Source organism: Euprymna scolopes, chromosome 2 (genome assembly GCF_053919585.1).
Source record: "Euprymna scolopes isolate OS-2025 chromosome 2, ASM5391958v1, whole genome shotgun sequence".
Lineage (NCBI taxonomy): Eukaryota > Metazoa > Mollusca > Cephalopoda > Sepiida > Sepiolidae > Euprymna > Euprymna scolopes.
Genome location: NC_136483.1, coordinates 138,407,663 through 138,431,240, shown reverse-complemented (window position 1 = coordinate 138,431,240; position 23,578 = coordinate 138,407,663). Strand labels below are relative to the sequence as shown.

The window sequence follows — 23,578 nt, the reverse complement described above, 5'->3', positions numbered from 1 at the left end:
ACAGTGCGGGACCTATTAGATTTGAGACTCTTTTTTGGAGCCGGTCTAAAAGTCAGAGACTGGTGGTAGATTCACCAGTCCAGATATGGCAACAATACTCCATGTATGGCTAAACTGTGACTTTGTAAAGGTATAGGATATTCTCTAGTACGTGTAATTTTCTAGCATGATAGAAGGAGCCCATCTTCTTTGCAACATTCTTGGCAATGTCCTCGATGTATTTGTTCTAATTCATGTTGCCTGTAAATATTAGACTGAGAAGTTTGAATGATGAGCTCACAGATAGGGTGTGTGTTGTCATGGCAGTTGATGGTCGAGAAGGTTTTTTTGTAACCAAGTCTTACATGAATCTTAATATTAAACTAGGTGGACATTAAGAGGAAACTTTTAAGTTAATTAAAACTTTCAAATAATTTGAGAGTCAAAGTAACATAATTTCGGAATTGAAAAACGTTCGGACGCTGAAAAGCCTTCTACTTTGACAGTTTCTTCCCTCAGACTGCTAAACTTTAGAATTCCCTCCCCCTTTCCAACTTCCCTGACTGTACTGACCAGCAGAAGTTTAAATGTAATGTTAACAAACATCTTGCTGCTGAACTCCCCACAGTTTCTTGTTAGACATAATCCCAAATAGTAGCCCATTATGTTCCAAGTGGCTATATGTTTTGTTTGAGATAAAAAAAAAGAAAAGAAATAGAATTAAAAAAAAAAACAAAAAAAACAGAGTAATTCAATAAAACTTCACAAAAATCTGAGATAAGAAAAATGGCAGGGGTGGGGAGTATTGTAACATAGCAGCTGTTGAAAAAATTATTTCATACAATGTCTATTATATTGTGAAAAGAAAACTCCAAAATATTTATGCATTTCTGAACTTTTTAGATAAGGATTGATTATTCATATTATTTGGATTCTTCAGACTACTGTTCTCATCTTGAGTGTTATTTTAACAATGTTTCAAATGATAAAACCACCAACTTTCTTGTTAAACTCTGGAATCTGCACAGAATTTTAAAAGGAATCCTTTATTTAATCCATGGGGTAGCATGCTCTCATTCTGTCAGCTATAACTGGGTAAAAGTCCTAAGTCCTATAGTTGACAAATCAATTTTTTAAATATCGTTTTAAGCAAAATCAATATTGCATACTTAATTGACATGTCGAAAATAGTAATATATCCAAAAATTACAAAAATTCATCAAATAGAACAACTGCTATTATGTTTTTAGTAAAATTAAGTATATTGCTATAGGCAACAAATATTGCAGCCATGACACAATCTAAAATACTCGTTTCGGAGTTATGTCCCTTGCGTGTAGACTCCTACTGCCTATTTTATAATGTCTAAGAAAAATGCAATTTTACCCAATTTTCCGTAAAAATTATTTTTAATAATAAATAACTTTCTACTTGATGTTTGTCATAATTTTTGGATATATTACTATTTTCGGCATGACAATTTAGTATGTAATATTGTTTTTGCTTAAAGCGATATTTAAAAAAATTGATCTGTCGACTGTATTTTAACAAGCACCAAAAAAAAATGAAGCAAATACTTTTTAGATATCTTATACGTAATTATTTTGATTATAAAACCTAATTTTCATTTGCGTATGAAAAGTGTATTATCAAGTTGAATAAGAGAGTGTTGTTTCCTTAATATTCATTCAGTATTTTAATAATGGAAGAGGAATAAGCAGAGAAAAAAGGCCGAATTTTAATATCAAGAATTATGGCCTCTGGGTTCTCATTCGACTAATACTACATTATCTTGATATAATCAATTTAAAAAAGAAAAAAATCAGTGTCTATTCAGATTGGCACTTATAGTGATAAACAAAAATGAAGAAAAACTTTTGGTGCTTCTACACTATTGGGACGAAATTTTGTAGTCGATAAATGGAGTTTTCAGATAAAAAACAATGGTTTCAACTGATTTTTTTGTCAATTCTAATAAGTTACAGTGATAGCTTCCAAATTATGCAGTCGGAATCATCTGAATATTACTGAATTTTTAGAAAAACAACTTTAATCGTCGTAGCAGGTGAAAAATTGCTGCCATCTTGTTTGAATCGAAACAGAAAAATTACCTCCCTTTTGAACTCTCCTGTGTCTTACGATCGTTTTCATCAAATTCTATTTTTTATTTTCTTTAATAAATAATTTTCTACCTTATTGATTTTCGTAATATTTGGATATAATCGTCTCAAAATACGAGGAATACATAGATACCATTTTTTTTTTTATGTAAAATTCAGTATTATGATTTCCAAATTTTGTCCCAATAGTGTAGAAGCGCCAAACTTTTATATTGTACCTACTTGTCACGGAATGAAGATGGTATATCCCAAAGATCATAAAAATTGATCAAATAGTTGGTTTTTTTTAAAAACAAATTTAGCATTTTTTACCGATAAATGAAGGCTAAAGCCATTTTAATATTCTTCAAATTTTGGTTTTTAACTTATATAAAATGATCCTTCTAAAATAATGTTTTTATTATTTGAAAATTTTATTTTCTGAAAAATAAAAAATGGTAAAAAAAACAACACGTTATGTTAATAAATTATTGTTTAGTTTTAAATCATACATGTCGGTTGTCTTTCCGACATTATCCCCCCCCCCCAAAAAAAAAAAAGAAATAAATGAAATGGAAGTCAATTGTCTGCCCTTGATTCCTTCATGGACGCTTCTTCCCTACCCCCACCCTCTCCACATTGACACGGAGTAAATTTTGATTTTCTTGAATAAAAAAAATAAATATCAAATTACGTGATTTTTGGAATATTTTATCTTTTCTCCGTGACTGGTGCATACATCACATAAACTTTTCTGTATTTTCTTTACTTTTAATTGCCATCACAAGTGCCAATCTGAATATGCACCAAAAAGATCATATGTTTCAATGTACTATTTTCTATTAATATAAGCAGTAAAAGCAAAGCCGAATAATTAACTCATCGACCAATAAAATAAAATAGTTTTGTTGGACTAGATTCAAAGTGTGTACGCACTAAATTTTCAATTGGATTATTTATGATATATAGTTTGCTCATTTAACCAAACAAAATTTATTTGAATTGAAATTATAATTTAAAATACAAACCTTTTATTGTGGCATTAAATTTCGTTTCTGTGTCCTTTTTGAATGTTTTATGCAGTACTTTTGGTTTCTGTAGTTTTGGAGAGACTTTCGTTTTTGAACTTGACTGAGTTATTAAAGATTCTTTCATATTTAACAATTTACATTTTAGATCATCAATTCTGTAAATTGGAAAAGAAAAAAAAACAGTGCAATCCATTATATGTAAGACAGATGTCTGTGTGTTTGTATGTCCAGCTAAAAGTAAAAAACTGCAAAAAAAAAAAAACTCACAAAGTTGGTATATTCTTGATCAGCGTTGCTCTTGCTGAATGAGATCTAAAATTAAAAAATAATTATTCAATTCTTTGGAGGTAAACCGGACAACGTTTTTTTGTGGTGGTGATGAGGGGGTTGATTTTTCAACCACTTTATATACTAATTTAGGTGAAAATGTCAACTCATTCCTCAGGGAATCTAATATATAAAGAAGAGCTGTCCGTGTGTATATCCACAGAGGAATGAACTGGACAAAGGAGTTGGGGGATACAGAGGGTGAAAACAGGAAGGGAGAAAGATAGAAAGATGGAGAGAGAGAGAGAGAGAGAGAGAAAGACATAGAGAGAGAGATTTTTAACAGAAATATGTTACACTTTTGCTCCAGCTAATGCTGAGTAACCCTGCTAGTTCTATGAAAAAAAAAAAAAAAAAAGGATATTGAAGTGATGCGCTATTTTACTGGTTATAAACATTAACGTTTCTTTTTTCTTGTGGAGAGCAGCACCTGTGAGGTGATTTGGTCATAATGACTAACCAGACGCCAGGGTATATTCATTTCTATTGAAAATTTGAAGTACTACTTTCAAACCCCTTGGGTTTTGCTAGTCAGACAGAGAGGTTCTCAACACTATGAAGAAAAAGATCCTCTCATGGTCAATCTCATCATTTACCAAGATTAGCAACTTTTAATTATTTGTTGTGTGTGTGTGTGTGTGTGTGTGTGTGTGTGTGCATAACAAAAATAAAGTGGTTGATTATAGTTGAGAGCAATCTAAAGGCTCCCTTTTCATTGACATTGAAAAGCACTACTCCTTTCCCAGGCTTATTCCACTTGTCCTTGACCATTCACCGTATAATTCTAAGCTAAAGTGGCCAACTAATGTCAAGAACGAATGGAAGACTTTCTGTTCATTAACTACTATACCGAGATGTAGGGGAGGGCACCATTACATTTCCAAGATTTATCTATTTGCTGAGGAGGTCATGGTCATGGCATTCACCCTGGATCAGTTGAGCTGGCTCTTTCCAACAAGTTCACCACGTCCCAAACACAATGATTCAAGGTTGCTTCTGTTATGAGTGCAAACCATTCGCGGTTCCAATAATGGACCCCGTAATCAATCAATCAGTTCAGCATTCTGCTTCATTGTCCTGAGCTAAGTCCTGAGTTCACCACCATGACGTTTTTTCTAGCCTGATAATGGAGCTGGATCAATGGATGTTGTTGAAGAATATGGCTGAACCAGTGAAGGCGTTTGGTCAGGTAGAGATTTTTGGAGGAAGTGGATCCTGAAGCGAGTGCAAATTTTACTGTTACCAGCAGACAAGGAGGATGTGATGAAGGCAGTGATGATCAGATACACCCAGTTTGCTTAGATCACTTGCCTGCATAGGCCAAGTCTCACAGCCATAAAGGAGAATGATGTGGATGAGGGCCTGGTAGATTCTCTCTTTGGTGTTCAGAATGAGCAGTTTAGTGTTTGGCTGAGCACCAAACTGCTGATATCCTCTCTCCTGCCTCTCTCAACAAGACAGAAAAACAAGACTATTCTCCACTGGAAAAAATACATTTTAAAGAAGATAAATGCAAAACTTTTTTTTTTTTACAGTGATACCATTTTAACTTTCAGCAAGCTACACCTAACAGTGTAGGTTATTCAAATATTATTTATATAAAAGGGCTTGTTTTCCTTTCATGTTATGACTCTTGTTACAATAAATTATAGTTGTTCTTATGCTCCATGCATACAGCATTTGATATATATACGTATATTTACACTAATAGACCGCTCAGTCGTAAAATACACTTAAATATAATATTTTAAGTCATGCAGATTTTGTATTTATTATTTTAGAACCAATTATCTATTGATTATTATTATATTGTACCCAATATATAATAGTGATTTCAAAAGTTAAAAAAAAAAAAAATAGCTTCGGTGCCATCAGCATCAACATTTAGCTCTCTAGCGGTATTCAACCGAAGGACACATGGATATCAAAACTTTACAAATTAACACACGTAGACATATAAGTATATATTTAAGTTAACTTATGCTTGCCAGCTCCAATTTTTCAATTTTGACCCTTTGGCAGCTATTTTTATGAGCTAAAGACCAAATCAAATTTGTTCCAAAGGTCCAAATTTCCTATATCTCAAGATTCAAGCCTGTAGATTAAAAATTGACAGAGTAATTTGGTGTAGATCGTTTTGCCCCCACACACAGACAAGGTCACTTTTATATATATACTAGCAGGGTAGCCAGCACTGCCCAGTCATAAAATATGACTAAATATATTTTAATTTATACAGATTTTGTATTATTACAGAGCCAATTCTGTATTATTATATTGTATCCAATATATATATACTAGCAAAAGTACCCGTCGTTGACTGGGTTCAAAAACAGCCTAAAGAAAATGGACTCTGATTTATGAAAGTATGATAGGTTATGAAAAGGAAGGTTTGTAAATTTGGGTTGAATATGGGAGTATCAAAACCAAAGCAAAATATGATGAAAGTAAAAATAAAATAGATAAACCCCATAATTTATTATACCATACCTGTTCACACTGAAACACTTATCACAATATTCTGTGGATCTATATTAAAAAACCTTGTTAAACTTTGTGACATATTTCCATTCTATGGCGGTCAGGTGCGAACGAACACTCTATAATTTTATTATACCATATTTCTCAAACTGAAACATAATTATCAAAGTATACTTACGCAGATAGATATGTAGAGTCTTTTTTAAAAGTTTGTGCCTATTTCCATTCTATGGAGGCCAGGCGTGAATGTAGACCCTACAATTTTATTATACCATCCCTATTTAAGTTAAAACATACTTATCAAAGTATTCTGATGTACATCTATATCAAAACACTTGTAAACGTTTTTTGTTTTTATTTTTTTATTTTTTATTTCCATACTTTGTAGACCAGGCGCGTACACAGACCCCACAATTTTAATGAACCACCGTTCTGCCAGATCAAACATACCCATTCCTGTGTCTCACTATATCTTCTATCATCATATGTAATCAGTTTTTTAAAATAGTCAACCATATAGGAGCCTATTCGTGACCACACACTCACACATTCAGCTTTATATCTCTATATAAATAAAATGAACTTATTTTTTCCCATCTGATTTTGACCTTAATAGGATTAAAAATCAAGATATTTCATGCAAATACATTATGCACAAACGGCAGAACAATATCTGAGGTTTGTTATAGGCTTATTAGTTCTCAAATTCCTCGATAATCTTAGATTTCTATACTTTTTCTGCTGAGAAGTCACGGCCAAAATCGGTTAAGATCAATGGAAGTGGTAAAATATTTTCTCTCTTAAAAATTCCTCCTCCCCCTGCCACCACTTAACACCGTTTGGAGATCGTTCACAAGGAACAGTTGAGAAGAGAACACCGGTTTGGCTTCGTAGTTCTATCATGTTAAGTTATTTAAAATCACTAAACTAAGCTGCAGTGCTCTGTGGCGTAGTGGTTAGGTTGCTGGACAATTCACATTATATTTTCACGTTCGCGCCGACCTACCATAGTGGTTTTTTTTTTTTTTTTTCCTAAACAACTGGAATGGACTTTTCTTGGTGGCCGAACTGTTAATGTTGCAGATGTTTTTTTTTTGTTTTTTTTCACACTTTATTTTCCTACTTTTACTCATGACTCCGGGTTTGATCCTTCCTACTTACCTACCATAACATTTTTTAAAACTCCCCCCCCCCCGTCCCGGAAACAAACACTCGGGCAACGCCGGGTACCCCCGCTAGTTATAGATATAGTAGTGGTCCCCCAAGCTTGGCCCAGCTGTAAAATATGATATTTTAATTCATGCAGATTTCATATTTATCATTATAGAACCAATACTCTATTCATTATTATATTATACCCAATATATAGTAATGATTGCAAAAGTTTTAAAAAAAATGACTTGGGTGCCATCAGCTAGAATCAAAACCAAAACATTTAGCACTCCAGCCTTAATTGTTACCATTTCAACTTTCCTCAGATGGATAAGAAAACGTTAAAATTTAACTGACTTTAACATATAAATGTTTATTTGCGTACAAGAACACTTTAAGTTGACTTACGCTTGCCAAGCTCCAATTTTTTTTCAATTTTGACCTCTTAGTAGCTATTTTTTACCAGCTAAAGATTAAATCAAATGGAATTTTAACTAACTTTCTTGGATTCTGCATCTTTGGATTTTACCGTCATTGGATATTTTACCCTTCACCAGACTATCCATTCACGTGTAATCACTTTTTTCTTCACCATATTCCCTCTGCTTCACTTTTTGTTATCAAGTAAGATCTTTGACTTACTTGCAGTTTCATCAAATACTTTTGTATCCGATCTGATCCCGCATTTTGCTAATTCCTACCCTCTGATGAGAAGGAAAGTATTTCTTCGAAACTCTGCGGATTAAGGACTATCCACTTATTTAGTGGATCGTTTTTAAAATTAAATATGTTTTTAACTCTTTTTCAAAGTGTTTTTTTAACATGTTTTATTAACTACTTGTTCTTATTATAAGCTCTATCTCCTATTTGGTTTTATCGAGCTTTTACATCTGGTTGAGATTACTTTATAATAATTAATTCTTTTAATATTTATAATTTACTTTAGTTTTGCCATCTTGGATCATTTTGGTAAGCTTAACTGTAATTCTTATTTTATATATATATATATATATATATATGTGTGTGTGTGTGTGTGTGTGTGTGTAAGTATTGTTCGTACTCAATACAAGATATTTTCTACAAAAAAAAAATTACACAATAATTTCATTATATATGGTATTACCCCATTGACCCATTGATTCTTGTTAGATTACTGAAGTTAAGCAACATTAAGCTTGATCAGTACCAGATAAGTGACTAATCTTGTGAATACTAGGTGTTGCATATATTTAGGCATGCAAGTCTGTATTGATTGATTGGCATTGAACACCCTACCTTGCACAATTCCAAATCACCCTTGAATGAAGTGTAGCACTTGTTAACTTGATGACATCGTACCTAATTTTTTTTTCTTTCTTTACACAGTGATCACCACTTATCAAGGCCTGGAAGCCACTCAGGGATAAGGGTTATTGCAAGTACATTACGTTAGTGTGGAGATTTGATGAAGTGTTTACTTAAGGGGGCGGTTCATTAGGAATTTGTTAACGTTGGACTTGAACACATCCAAGTTGTAGTCCGGTGGGAAGCAGGCAGACGGAACAGAGTTCCACAGGCGTGCAGTTCTAAGAAAGAAGCTTTGTTCATGGAATCCGCGTTTTGATTTAGGCACAGATAAAGAGTGGGGGAAACTTTTGACAGTGGATTCAGCTAGACAGGTGTTTTTCGTGAAAGATTGGCGAGGGGGGGACCAGAGAGTTTTAAATGCAAATTTTTTTCTTTCAAATAAATAATTCAAAGTCTAGTACCTGTTTTGTCCTTCAGTCAAACAATTTTCATAGATACAGAATATGCTAAGTAATCTGAAGATAAACCGATTGAAAAAAAAAAAGAAAAAAAAGAAAAAATCGATTTTCACTTACTTTGATTTATCCAAAACAGAATCCGTAATAAGCTTTGTCTTTTCTTTTTGACTTTTATCTTGTTTCTGTTTAGATTTTGGTAATTTAATATTGTAAGCTGGAAAATAAAAAAATTATTGTTAAAATCTTCTTTTAATTTACAAAAAAAGTTTTTACCTTAAAATAAAATTTTAATTTTTTTTTTATTAATTTCTACAATTATATAAATGCAACTTTGTCTATATGTGTGTGTGTGGGGGGGGGGGGGGTCATTCCTTATAGACTCCGAAACTGCTGAACAGATTTTTTTTAAATTCACAGAACTTTAGTGTATAAGTCTGGGAGTGACCATAGTTAAGTTTGGTCTCAGAATACCTCCGATATTTGATAATCGAAACCGTTATTTTAATTTATCTATCATCGGTAAAGCCATTTTTTCCATGATAGAACAATGGGCCATGAAAATTCTACTATGGGTAAGTTGATAGCGTTTTTTTTTTTTTTTTGCATGATGTGGTCTGTAGGTTCAAACCCCGTATGTAAATTAATTAACATTTTTTTTTTTCGTTAACTGGGAAGAAGTTTATATAAAATGATTTTATAAAAGAAACAGTAGGTTCTCTAGAGTATAATGTAAAATAACATATATTTTGGATTAAGTTACTGAATGGGGGCAGGTGAAGCTTATCTCCCGGGCGATTTCACAGATTTCGATGACAATAAAAATATAGGAGTGTGAAATATTCGTTGATCATCATTAAATTTTGGGCAACGTCGGATCTCCTTGTTAGTAAAATAATATATGCAATATTTTTAGTCATAGTTATCCCAAACAAGACAAATTGTCACTGAGACCCAAGAGACTACTGTAAATTATGAACCATGTCTACAGAGACACTTTAAGGAGGGAGTTAAGCAGCAAGATGTCTGTTCAGATTACATTTAAACTTCTGCATGTTAGTATAGTCGGGGGAGCAAGATACAGGGAGGGAATTTCAAAGTCTAAAGGCTCTCTTGTAACAAGGGACCTCTATAGTGAAGAGGTGGGATTTTGCTGCTTGTCAGGTTAGTCAGGGGCATTTACGTTGAGAGGGTACTGGAGCTAGAAGTTCAGAGGACATGCGCTCATAAAACAAGCATAGAGATGCAACATTGTGATAATGAGACGAGGGGGTGGAGTTTGGTTGAAAGTGCAGGACCCTGTTTAATAGAGAGATTAGTAGCTGATGCACCACAAATGTATATATTTTCAGAATTTTTGAGATGAGGATTAATAATTTAGATTATTTGGACTACTGTTCTCATCTTGGTTGTTATTTTCATAATGTTTATAGCGTTTCATTCGATGTAATACGTAAAGATAAGACAACGAAAGGAAGTCTCATTTTAACATTTCAAAGCAACTTTATTGGTTATCTTTGTAAGTATAAATATAGGAGAAAAACAGGTTGGTAGCTGAAAGTGTTCTTGTGTGGAAACATAGTTGTAATATTATACAGGTTTTTTGAAACAGAACAGTGTCCATACGCGCTTGTATCTATAGTAGTTGTGGGAAGAGTTCATGATGTGGAGATGTAGATTAGACAGGCCGGTTTTATGAGAAAGAAAAAGAAAAGAGTTCAATGGATATGCGTGTTGGAGATAGCCATGTTGGCTTGTACGTATCCACACTCGCCCGGGGCCAAAGGGCCTGGGCGAGGTCTGTTACCAGCAAGAGCCAGAAAGAACAGAGTCTGTTGCCGGTTTCACATTTTATATACTTGGTCACGTGACTGAGTGCTGGCAAGGGAATTCCAAAGTCTTGCAGTTCTGGAGAAGAAACTATTAGAGTAGAAGGCTTTCTGACATCTGGGGATCTCTACTGTGTAGGAGTGGAACTTTGCTGCTTGTTGAGTGGGTACAAGGGTTTGCAGTTTGTTGGGGCATCCACCATTAAAATACTTGTAAAGCAGTCAGAGGGATGCAATATTTCATCGATGGGACAATTTATACTGGCTCCTTGAGCAGTGGCGGTACAGTACCTGGGTATATTAATTTCTATCTTTATCTAGTTTCTACTGCTTTATGGCTAATATGAATGAAAATATTTGTGAAATTTTATAGGAAAGAAAAAAAAAAAAAATTAAATATTTCCATAAGATAGTAAGTAACTGCGCTGAATGATTTACATATTTTTTTTTGGCAAAAACATTACAAAGTGCATGTGTGTGGAGATGTGTGTGCGTGTTAGAAAGTTATTGTTCTTCTATTGCGGGTATCAATTTAGAGTTTTAATCTTGCCATTAGTGCAATAAATAAATGGGTCACATAAATAAATGCTTGCGACTTTTACCTGCTCATGTGTTCTTAATCAAGGTAAAAGAAACCTCTTAAAAATAATGATCTCACCTGTGGCCAATTCGTTAACCGTTGGATTTTCGACAAATTTTTTGTGTTCTGAAGCAAAATTTAAAGTGCAGTACGTGTTATGGTAATGTTCTTCTTCTGGTGCAACATTAGCAATCATCACAATATGGGACGACCCACTGAGAGAATTCTGGAAACATTGAGAAATTAAAGGAATTTGTTAAGCTTTGTTATCACAAAGAAAAAAAAAAATGAATATTTCTTGGATTATCTAATGCAGACTTCAGTCATTTTGGTTAAAAGTTTTCATACTTCAAGTTCTTAATATCATCAAATAATTTGTATTTTAGTACATATCACAAATTAAAATTTGGTTCTTATTTAGAATTACATTTATTTAAAAAAATAAAATTACAAAAAAATCTTTATGATGTGCATACTCATCATGGAACAAAGATGTCATGTTCCAAAAATCACATAACTTAAGTACAAGGTGCATAAAATAACTTTCGAGACTTTTTCTCATATGGGCACTTTCATTGATAGCACACACATGAAACTTGAATCCCCTTCTAAGTTATCTCCTCCGCTGCAATACACTTGTTGTACTGTTCCAACAACAATAGGAAGACCCCATGGGAGTCCTCTTGTGTGAGTGGATTAATGATCCTCGTCACAATCTCTTTCATTTCCTCAATTGCCTCATAATGACAGCCTCTAAGGTATTCCTTGAGTTTCCTAACCAAAAGTCACAGGGATTAAGGTCTGGACTAAAGGGAGGATGAGGAACTGTCTTGATGCCCATCTTGGTCAAATAGTCTGTAACAAAGATGGAGCACCCTTAGAACAAACTTCATGCAAATCTTCCACATCTTCAGTTCCTGGCAAATAATTGTGTGTACAGTTCCCACACTGACATCAAACTATGCACTTATTGTCTCTCTAGACACAAAATGGTCCTTATCCATGAACTTCTTTATTTGTCAATCAACTCTGGTGTTCTGACTTCCTTACTCCTTCCACACCTCACAGACCCTCACAGACTCTCACATCCCTCACAGACTCCCAGCCTTTCTTGAATCTCTTATGCTACCCAAAAACTGATGCTTGATTCATGCAAGATGGTCCAAAAGCAGTCTGAAGAATTCCATATATTTCTGTGACATTTTTACCCCAAGTTTAAAACAGAATTTTATTGCATATAGTTCTTTGAAAGTGTTCTCATGTACAGACTGCATTTTTGAAATTCACCAACTGTGACAATCAGTGTATTCCATTTCCTAATGTAGCTGTCCATTTAAACCTGAAGCAATAATAATTAGCCAGTCTATAGCAATAAGATACTGAATTTTCAAAAGTCTACAACAATTTTAAATGCTTGAACAAAAAAGTCTGGAAACTTATTTAAGGCACTTCAGTTTTTTGTGCTTTTTTTTAAAGAAAATCAAATTTTATGACTAGCCGGATAAGACAGGTAGTAGGAACCATATTTTTTTAGGTTGCATTAATTCAAGGGCAGACAACTCGATTTGACTAACAAAATTTATCTATTTCTCTATAAGATCATCCATGGCTACAAAAATATTGTAAAATTTGATTTTCTTCAGTAAAAAAAAGACAAACAAAAAAACTACTTGATCAATAATATAACATCTTTGTTCTGTATCAAGTACATACACCATAAATATTTTTCTATGTTCTTTTTATAAATACGTGTAATTCCAAGTATACACCCAAAATGTTATTTTCATTATATCTCAAAATGTTTAACGATTCTGCACAAATCTTTGCAAAATATAGACAATGATACCAAATTTATTTTGGTAGAACAATTAGCCACCGAATTATGAAAGTTCAAAGTTTGTTAGAAATTAGAAAATTATGTTCTATTGACCCGGAAGCGAAATCTCACAGAGCATAACTAAAACTGAAGGTTTTGGACAATTGAAAAAAAAACTTACAAATGTAATGTCATTTTATGGTAAATAGAAAATTTATCATAATGGAAACAATAATTATTAAACCAACCAGCCTAAACATTAGGGCAAATCCCTTAAAAAAAAAAAAAAAAAAAAAAAAAAAAAAAAAAGACAGAAGTACAACTTTTACTGTTCATATAAAATCCATTTCAACAATTAACACATTGAATTTCCTTTATATGATTTATGGCACATTGTAGATCAAGCTACAATTTTATTTTAAATAACTTTTTAACAGTACAAAACTTATATAGTGCTTTAAAAATAATACATAGAAAAATTCTATTTATTTCATCCTTGGGTTTCGATCCTGGCTTGAGGTAGATGCTTGCCTAGCCGCACTGGCGAGCTGTGAAACAGCGAAACAGTACTGTATGTGGATGACTATATATATATATATATATTAGTGGTGGGACGATTAATCGGAATCGGAATCGTTAATCGTAAGAATCGTGTATTTTGGGAGGTATCGGAATCGCATCGTTAAAAAATACCTTAATTTTCCGATTCCTTCATTACGATTCTTTTAGTCTGATGTTGAAAAAAAGAAAAAAAAATCCTGATATTTCTAACCGCAAGAGAGAAATAAAAAGAAACCAAAGAAATTCATTATTAACAGGGCAATGCTTAGTGCCCCTCCCTTACAAGGTTCATTCATTCAGATCTATTGTAATCAAAACTACAAAAGAGTTAACTTAAAAAGAAGTATGCAGGGCTCTACATTGCGAGTAAAAACAAAAAAAAAAAACGCTTATCTTTTTGGCGATTGTTTTTTTTTACTGAAAAATCTCCTAATAGTGAATGAAAATGCTTTTTCAACTTATATTTTCTTAAAATAAAACGAGCAAAGTCAAATTATTTAAACAGTAAAATGTTTAATAGAACAATATACTTTTTTCTTTTTTTAAAAGAAGGCTTTTGAAAGAAATATCTCTAAAATGAAATTGATCCCGTTGTATTATTTCGCAAAGTTTTGACAGCAGTCGGTTTCTTTTGAAGTTTCCAAAAAATCGACCCCATACCTATCTCTTCCAAACCTAAAGTTATTAAATAACCCCTTCGTTAATTTAAGGGTAATTAATTCAATTCAGTCAAGTTTTTTTTTAATTTCATTGAAATAAAATCCATTATTTTTTTTTCTCCAGAAAGATAAAACCCTGAATTTGATTATCTTAAAAGCAGAATAATATAATCTTTTTTCTAGAATTTTAAATTGAAAATTAAAAGTGTTTTGCGCAGTTTTTTGCCGAACGAAAAAGAAATTAATATATATATATATTTAAAAGGTTTTGTGATCAATTAATTTTTATGTCGAAATGATATTTACGATTAATTAAAAAAAGTATTTATAAATAGAATTTTACTAAGGACTTATAATTTAGCAATATTGAACCGCATCAACCATGTGTGAATTGAACACAGTCAACCAAAAAAAATTCAAAAGAAAATGCTGGTTTGTATTACTGTACACATAGATTCGAAAAAGTTGTCAAAAACAAATATATAACAAATAAATGTAATCAAAGGCAAGATAAGTTATTTTTCTACCTAACTGGATATATTTTTCGGGTTTTTATTCAATGTCACATGTTTATTCAGCTCGAAAAGCATACAGTGTTTACTGATGTATTGGAAAATTCAAAATGGCGCCCGACACTCTCTTTAACACGGTAAGTTCAGGAAAAGATGTTATAAATAATAAACTATACAAAATACTGCTAGAAACTCGCTCAATATATGTTACCGTGACATATTTTCGGTGTTTTTTTAATAGTATTTTGTCTAGTTTATTATTTATAACACCTTTTCCCGAACTTACCATGTTAAAGAGAGTGTCGGGCGCCATTTTGAATTTTCCAATACATCGGTAAATACTGCATGTTTTTCGAGCTGAATAAACATGTTACATTGAATAAAAACAAAACAAATGTATCCAGTTTGGTAGAAAAGTAACTTATCTTGCCTTTGATAATATTTGTTTGTTATATATTTGTTTTTGACAACTTTTTCGAATCTATGTGTACAGTAATACAAACCCGAAAATGCATATTTGCATTTCATTATGTAAGCTTTTATACATTGGTTTAAAAAATTAAATTCTATAAGTTTTTTTTGTTAACTACCGGTTGGTACAATTTACCGCCCCATTCCTTTATATTTTTTTTTCTTTTTGTCTTTTTTAGCGGATTATTTTCAATTAATTATCCAAATAAGTGACTAGCTTTAAAACAAAATTTAATAGTAAATTATTTGTTTACAGATAAACTGAATTTTCTAATATGGCCCAAAGTCCAAAAAAAGTCTTTTTGAAGTTGATGAAGATGATGAGTTGAAAGCCGTTTGCAAAGTCTGTCAAATTAAAATATCGCGAGGAATAAAACCATCTAACATGACCACAACCAACATGTTAAAACATTTAACTATGAAGCATCCAAATAAATTGGAGGAGCAAAATAAAAAAGAAAAGGAACAAAAAATTACCAACTAGTCACTCAGAGCAGTTTTATTAGTGAGGGTCGAAATCGCAGTGTCTTTTTTTTTTTTGCCTACGTCACCATCTAGGTGTCACTATTTTTTTTAACCCTCCTTAACTTCAAAGAGTAAATACAATATATACAACTAAAAAAATAATTTTTAAAAATGCTGATTCCATTCATGAAAAATTCTTTTAACTAGAAATTAAAACTTAGGTAAAGATAGCTGACTGACAGCAACAGGAGCACTGGTTAACTACTGAACCACGTGGAAAGGTGTGGGGGTGAGGAAAAAAAGGAAATTAAATGATGATAATAAATTATGATAACCGTCTTTGAAAGGCACTAAACTCCTAAAATTTACTTCTTTAAAATTTTAGGCGGCACTCCCCGGCGATTTTAAAGCACTCTCTCTCTCTAAAAAAAAAAAAAAAAAAAAAAAAAAAAAAAAAAAAAAAAGATTTAATTTTTAAATTTGGGAAAAATATATTTATTATAACCGAATTCCTGTATGAAGACTGGATTTACTTTATTGGACGTTAATTTGTGAGATAAGTAATTTCTCAATGTTTAATATGTTTTTAAAGTTTCAATTATCAATTAAATTTTTTTAATTGCATTTATTTTTCAATTTATTTAAAAAAACAGGGTTTTAAATGTATTTTTCAAGGTAACAAGCTTCGAAAGAAGTCTATTAAAAAAAAAATCACTTAATTTTTAATTTCGACAACCCTGAGAATTTAATTATTAAAAAATATTGAAATGTAACATTTTTTTATTTAACATTTCTATTAGTTCAATTAATTTCCTTTCAATAATTCATTTCACTCAACAAACTTCACCATTTTTTTTTTTTTTTAATTTTTTCTGTAATTTTGGTAATTATGTTTGCTCAATTTTATCTAGTATTTCATTTGTTTTTTATAGTGGTATCATTTTTATATGTGTTCCTTTGATATACCCTATTTCAAAATTAGTTTGGCTAAACTTATTCTTCACGTTAGAAACAACGTGTAAAAGCAATGAAAAAGTAAGAAAAAATAATAGGCGTTAACTACTCCTTGTGAATTATGGAGGTTTGAAGAACTGCCGTCACAAATACAACTATCAATAGCTAAACAAAAATCGTTTTTGAAATTCCTTTAATTGTAACTTTTCGCTATACCTACGTTTTGGTATAAAACACAAAAACTTTCGATTAATGGTATTTCTCATATATGGTCGTTAACTTTGGAAAGGTTATTTTGTATCTACGGCGCCATGTCACGTGATATATTGTTTTTTTTTTCATTACGCACGTTCATTTATAAATTATTAAATTAAATATTTATCTTTTTTATATTTAATTAGTATATATTTTCTTTCTCTTCCGCTATATTTTTTTTTATTTAATTCATTAAATCTGTTAATTATGAGCACCAAAATAATGAATCGTGTGTATTTATTCTCTAATTTTCTTGTTTTTGTTCTGTTATATAAATTCTATTTTATTTGTTTTTTCTCTGAAGGATAAATTCTATTTTCTTTGAGTTTTTTTCTGTATTTCAATTAAGTAAAATAAATTTTCTCTAAAATAAATTTTGCTAATTTTTCCGTTTAGTTTACTATATAATTTTATTTAATCAAAAACACGACGGTGTAGACATAAAATATCTCTTCCAAAGTTAGGGAACATATTTGGGAACTACCGACCATAAGTATAAAACTACCTGGTATATTTCAAAACGATAATTCTCTAGGAATCGGAATCGTACTTGGTATCGGAATCGTTAATCAATATTTTCCTGGAATCGGAATCGTATAAAAATTAGGAATCGTCCCAACACTAATATATATATATATATATATATATATATATATATATATATATATATATTATACGCATTTCATATGTTTATAAGCTACAATCAAAATCCAAATGAATGCTTTGACGATAATTACGGTTTTCAAAAGGCAAAGAATTAAAAGATACATCTGCCTTACTTAAAAATGCTAGGTTTATTTATGGTGTCTTTTACATATATTAAAAAAAACTCACCCAATATTTTTGCTGATGAGGAGACCTTGTTTAAAAAATACTATATGCCAAAATTATTGTCCGTGACTTAATGTCTATTACAATAAAAATATTGTTTTCCGAAACGATCGTACAAATTATTGCCTTTGTTGTTGTTCCTTCTTATGAAACAGATTTTTAATTTTTAATTCTAATTTGAATTTTAAATTGTCAATCACATTATTAAATATTAAAGTAGCTCTAGGATATTTGCCTATCGAGCTTATTATATATCTGAATTACAATGAGCACTGTTCTTTTCTTGTATTTTAATTAAATTAGTAATTTTACTATCACATTAAAATACACTATGCTCTTTAGACTACTGTTCTAATCCCCTTTAAATTTATATATATATATATATATATATATTATATATATACATACATACATACTAGCAGGCACCTTGCATTGCCTGGTCATAAAATACGCTTAAATATGATATTTTGATTAATGCAGATTTTGTATTTATTATTATATTGTACTGAATCCAATATATACTAATAATTTAAAAAGTTAAAAAAAAAAATGAACTTGTGCACCACCACCAAGAATCAGTATCAAAACGTTTAGCTTACAATTTACTTTTTCCTTTGACGTTAATGACTGTACTATGAAGATGTTTACTACAAAGCTAAAAATTAAAACTTGAACCAATAGCTATTACGTCACGCATGCATATTCGTAATGCTGTTATTCGACGTTCACCTGGCAATTTTCATTTTTTTAATTTTCAAACTTTTGCACCGATTTTCCATGGCTAAAACCCAAATATAAAGTTTCGCATGGGTTCATAGACTAAAACTGATGGAGGAGTTTGGTAGGCAAAATTTTTTAAACAAAAATATATACGCATACATAAATATATATACAGGGTGACCCAAAAAAAGCAAAAGCTAAATGGAGGCCATCCAGAACATATGCTATAGAACGGAGAAAAAAAGGCCAAAGACCCTTGTGTTTTGATGTGATGTTTTGAATATAATAAACTAGTTATGACCAAAGTTTCATTTCATTCGGACAAAACACTAAGAAAAAGGGCCTAATTAGAGTTGGGGCCCGTTTTTTTTTTTTTTTTTGGTCACCGTGTAGAAAGACGTTTGTGTTCATTATAACCTTTTTACGCAAATATTATGCAAGTATAAATCATGTACAATATATAATTACACGTACCATAAGAAAACCGAAAAAACTAATAGTGAATTAAAATGAATGTTTAAAAGAATATGCAAATTAGCAAGATCTTTTGTAAGACTAACAGAGCTAAGACTGTTTTTAAGATTCATATTACATTTCCATCATATCATTCTCATATCATTTCTCTCCAAGCAACACATGTTCTCAATCTTTCATACATACTCACACTGTATACAAATGCCTAACAGATTGTTGTTAGTTGACACACAAAAAAATTTTGAAACTCACTTGCAACAATCTCGTAAGTTTACCATTTCTGAAAGGAATATGACGCTGAAAAAAAAAAAAAAGATTAAAAAATTTACATAAAGAAAAAGAAAAAAGATTGAAATTTAAATAAATCCAATTAGAGAAGTTAGACATATGGTACAGAACGGTTGACAAGTCTTGACGTACGGCACGAAATGGTCGACAAGTCTTGATGTACAGTACAGAATGGTCAACAAGTCTTGACATACATTACGCAACAGTTGGCAAGTCTTGACGTACGGTACAGAATGGTCGGCAAGTTTTGACATACGGTACAGAATGGTTGACAAGTCTTGACATACGGTACACAACGGTTGGAAAGTCTTGATGTACGGTGCAAAACGGTCTGCAAGTCTTGATGTACGGTGCAAAACGGTCTGCAAGTCTTGATGTATGGTGCAAAACGGTCTGCAAGTCTTGATGTACGGTGCAAAACGGTCTGCCAGTCTTGACATACAGTACAGAATGATCAACAAGTCTTGATGTACAGTATGGAACGGTCAACAAGCTTTGACGTACGGTACGGAACAATCGACAAGTCTGACGTAAGGTATGGAATGATTGCTAAGTTGGAATTACGATATAGAACATATTTTATGCATAATATCTAATGCTCAAGAGTTTCCAATTGTTTAAATTGTAATTTGGTTGTTCAGACATTATTGACTAATTTTAGAAGAAAACATTTATACATAGAGCTTATGCAAGACACCTTCATCAAAATCTTGTCCAGTACAGTTAACAGTCGTCCATGTTGGATTTCTTGTCTTATGATTTTGCTGTCTCATTTCATACAGAGAATCAGCCTCTGATTTATGAAATTGGATTTGCACTCTAATATTATTGCGCTTATATTATGAAAGAGAGGGAATCTTAGGTAACCATCAGCTTAAGGTGTAATCCTGAATAAGCTTCACACTCACCAGATCTTGACTCCCCCCCCCATTTTTATTTGTAGGTTTATCTCAAAAATAATATCTATTGAAACAATCCCCAGACTGAATTAAAGAGGACATCACAGACAAAATTAGGGTTGTGCCAAAGGAGAGTGTGTTAGTGTTATTGACTATTTTGCATGATGTATCTAGGTATGTTTACGATTGAATGGTGATGAAATAAAGACTGTTGGGCATACATGAATGCAACTTGGTGGATCAGTCAGCGTGTAGTTTATTTGTACCAAATATGGTTTTGGGTTGCAGAAAAGATTGTGAATTTCATTCATGACTCCATGAACAATATTCTCTTGGAGTAATCTTATACTAGATAGAATCCTTCAAAAGTGTGGTCAACCCATCTCCAGGCATCATACGTTCTTCAGCTGGAGCTTCATTATCTTCTAGAGCTCTTTATTCATCGAAGTTTTGGTGTTTACCTATACCACATCCCCATCCTAAGAAAAAACAAAAATAACAAAAAATCTTTATGATGTACATACCTGTGATGAAAAGAAAATATTGTCCACATAAAAATCACAAACTTTCTACTATTATCATTAAAATTTCTATTCTTTTTACACCCCCCTCTCCCTGTTTCTCGTATTCTTTAAAACGTCACAAAACCAATCTGTAATAACCAGAGTAGTGTTTTTAAAACGGCTCATTTTTAAACTTTTTCTGGAATGCTGATCTGAATCAAAAGTGAAAAATATCTTTAATATTTTTCATTGAGATGGAAGGTGTTAAAAGATAAGTTGTTTAATTGTTATATGTTTTCCGTTTCATTCTAGGCAAATATTATTTTTATTGCAGTTCTTTAATTGATATATTTATCTTTTTTCTCATTTTATTTAGTAAATAGATTCTCTCATCCATGCATGTATTCATTAAAATCTAGCAAATGATTTGACGTATAGCATAAATGGATTCAAAAATTCTATTTATTTTCAATTAGCGAGAGGGGAACCTAACACCATATTTTCCCTTAAACAAGTAAAGTGGAATTAATATAAGTACATTACTTAATATTATCTTCTTTTTTTTTTTAAACGGTGAGTATACAATGCAGTGGATGCATTATCGGCAGTTTCTATTACTCTTGCTTCTCTTTATTTGTCTCTCAGTCCTCATTTTTAACGAGTGATTTTTCTGACAAAGGGAGAAGAAGGAAAAGCTGCATTGTAGGTTTGTAGTATCTTGCATGAACATTTGTCAGAGATGTCAAAAATTTTCTGTTTCTATGTCTATCTTTTTGCCCATGTTACTAGTAAGGGTGCTGAAGGTAAACGTTTTATTTGGGCTGACATCCGCCTGATAGTCTGGGACACGAACCTTGGATTAACCACTAAGGAGGCTGTCCTATCAGTAGGTGCAAAGTACTGGGACTGCTGTATTGCCATTTGGTGAATGGATTCTGAAACATGCAGTATTTTCTGGTGGGGCTTCTCGATGCCATATTAGTGGGTAATTGTTACAGCTTTACCTTACAAAAAAAAAATATATTTCTTTGTTTCTTTTTCTCTCTTACTTCCCCTATCTGCCCTGCTCTAAGCAAGTCTGCTGATCTATTCCACATCCCAAAAAATCATCATGAAAGGTTTCCAGAAAAAACACAATTAAACCCAGATCTTCAACTTCCAACGTAGACCCTTACTACCAGGTCTCCTTCTCCAACATCAGAGATCTACATTCCAACCTTCCAGAGGTTGAAACCCAATTACAGCAAACTAAACCAGACCTATTATTCCTAAGCGAAAATGGCATTGGACCGACTATTTCCCTAGAAGAGTTTGGAATTAAAGGATACTCTAACTTAACATCCAAATCTGATCCCCAAAATTACAATGGGCATGGAATATGTGACTATATTAAAGATGGCTTTCCATGTGGTAGGGACATCTCCGGAGAAGATCCTAAATTACCCTATATGTGCTTCCAGGTTGCACTTGCCTACACAACTGCATTTATATTTGCCCTCTATCGGCCCCACAACAGCAGAGTTACTATCTTTAAGAGCATATCTGAGAAAATTAACCACACCCTATCTGCTCATCCTTCGGCTAACATTCACGTCTGTTGAGACTTCAATGATCACAATGTGGAATGCTTAACCCACTCAAACGATGATGAGGGGAGGTTCTGTCATGATTTTTCCATTACTTATGACCTCACTCAGATTGTTCACGAACCCACCCATGTGTCCAATACTAACGGCCAGTATGCAAGTCTCCCAGATCTTTTTCTCACAACTTGCCTAAGTTATGTTCATCTTCTGTCTGTCTCCACTGGGATCTTCCAACCACTCTGTTGTATCAGTTAAAATAAAAATGAAATGTAACAAGTCCTCACAGATACCTCTCCATCGTACAGTATATCAATACTCTATGGCTGATTGGGATAGCTTTCATTCATTTTATATCAGATCTACCTCTGCATTCCATGTTTAAAAAGGATGTGTCCTCTATAGTATCAGACCTGACCGAATGGTTAATTGTAGGTATAGACCGTTTCACATCCTTGAAAAAATTCCAGCAAAAACCTAACAGCCAGCTGTGGTTCTCTCTGGAATGTGTTGCTGCCATTGCGTACAGAAATCACATTTTCCATTGCTTCCAACGTAACAGATGTACTGAAACTAAAACTGCTTTCAGGACTGCCAGCAACCACTGTAAAAGAGTAATAAAGAATGCAAGAGAGTTGTATGCTCAGTTAGTCAAGTCCAAAGTGGCTGAGTAGCGGCTTGGTTCCCACCAGTTTTGGCAAATAGCAAACAGGATCCTGAACAGAAGCGTGTGCTCTATCTCAATCATCATCAATGGACCTGAGGTAATCTCGTCAGCATCAGACAAAGCAAAACTCTTTGCCAAGAACTTTGCAGCTAATTCTACTCTATGCGACCAAGGCCTTCAACCCCCCACCCATATTTGCTCCTGTATCAGAAAACACACTATGCGATATACAAATATCTGTGCGTGATGTTGCCAAGCTAATCAAAAACCTTGATTCCAGTAAAGCAACTGGCCCCGACGGCATTCCAACTATAGTGCTTAAAAAGCTTCAACCAGAACTAACTTGTTGGGGACAGGACGGTCTGCAGTGTGTTAGACGATCCCGTCCCCATGTATATATAATGGTGGATGTATTTAATGGTAGAGGAATCGAAAAGACAAAAGGTCGCATAATGAAGACGAAAATATACTGTTATATATCAACGAAACAAATGCAATATACAGTGATGATCATATTTATTGGCACGGTAAAATAAAAGTTAAATTTTGTCTAATAAATTCTAAAAAAGGGATTAAATTAAAGAAAATAACAAAGTATATTATGTATTTTTAACTGGCCTTTCCGATGCAGCAATCGGATTTTAGAAAAAATAAATAACAAAGGAACAACAAACATAATTGCAAAAAACCCTTGTTCAAA

At 32.5% G+C, this 23,578-nt stretch overlaps 1 protein-coding gene across 2 annotated transcripts in view; it reads right to left on the bottom strand.

The window, feature by feature from the left end:
* LOC145296278 (kinesin-like protein KIF22) overlaps positions 1 to 23,578 on the bottom strand; it is a 101,230-nt gene that overhangs the window by 31,344 nt on the left and 46,308 nt on the right. For both annotated transcript variants that reach the window (XM_080142479.1, XM_080142487.1), the window contains 4 exons: positions 19,191 to 19,235; positions 11,299 to 11,446; positions 8,932 to 9,028; positions 3,107 to 3,264 (listed from right to left, as the gene is read on the bottom strand). In XM_080142479.1, the coding sequence (XP_079998605.1) occupies positions 3,107 to 3,264; positions 8,932 to 9,028; positions 11,299 to 11,446; positions 19,191 to 19,235 (448 nt within the window). The remainder of the gene's footprint in view (positions 1 to 3,106; positions 3,265 to 8,931; positions 9,029 to 11,298; positions 11,447 to 19,190; positions 19,236 to 23,578) is intronic.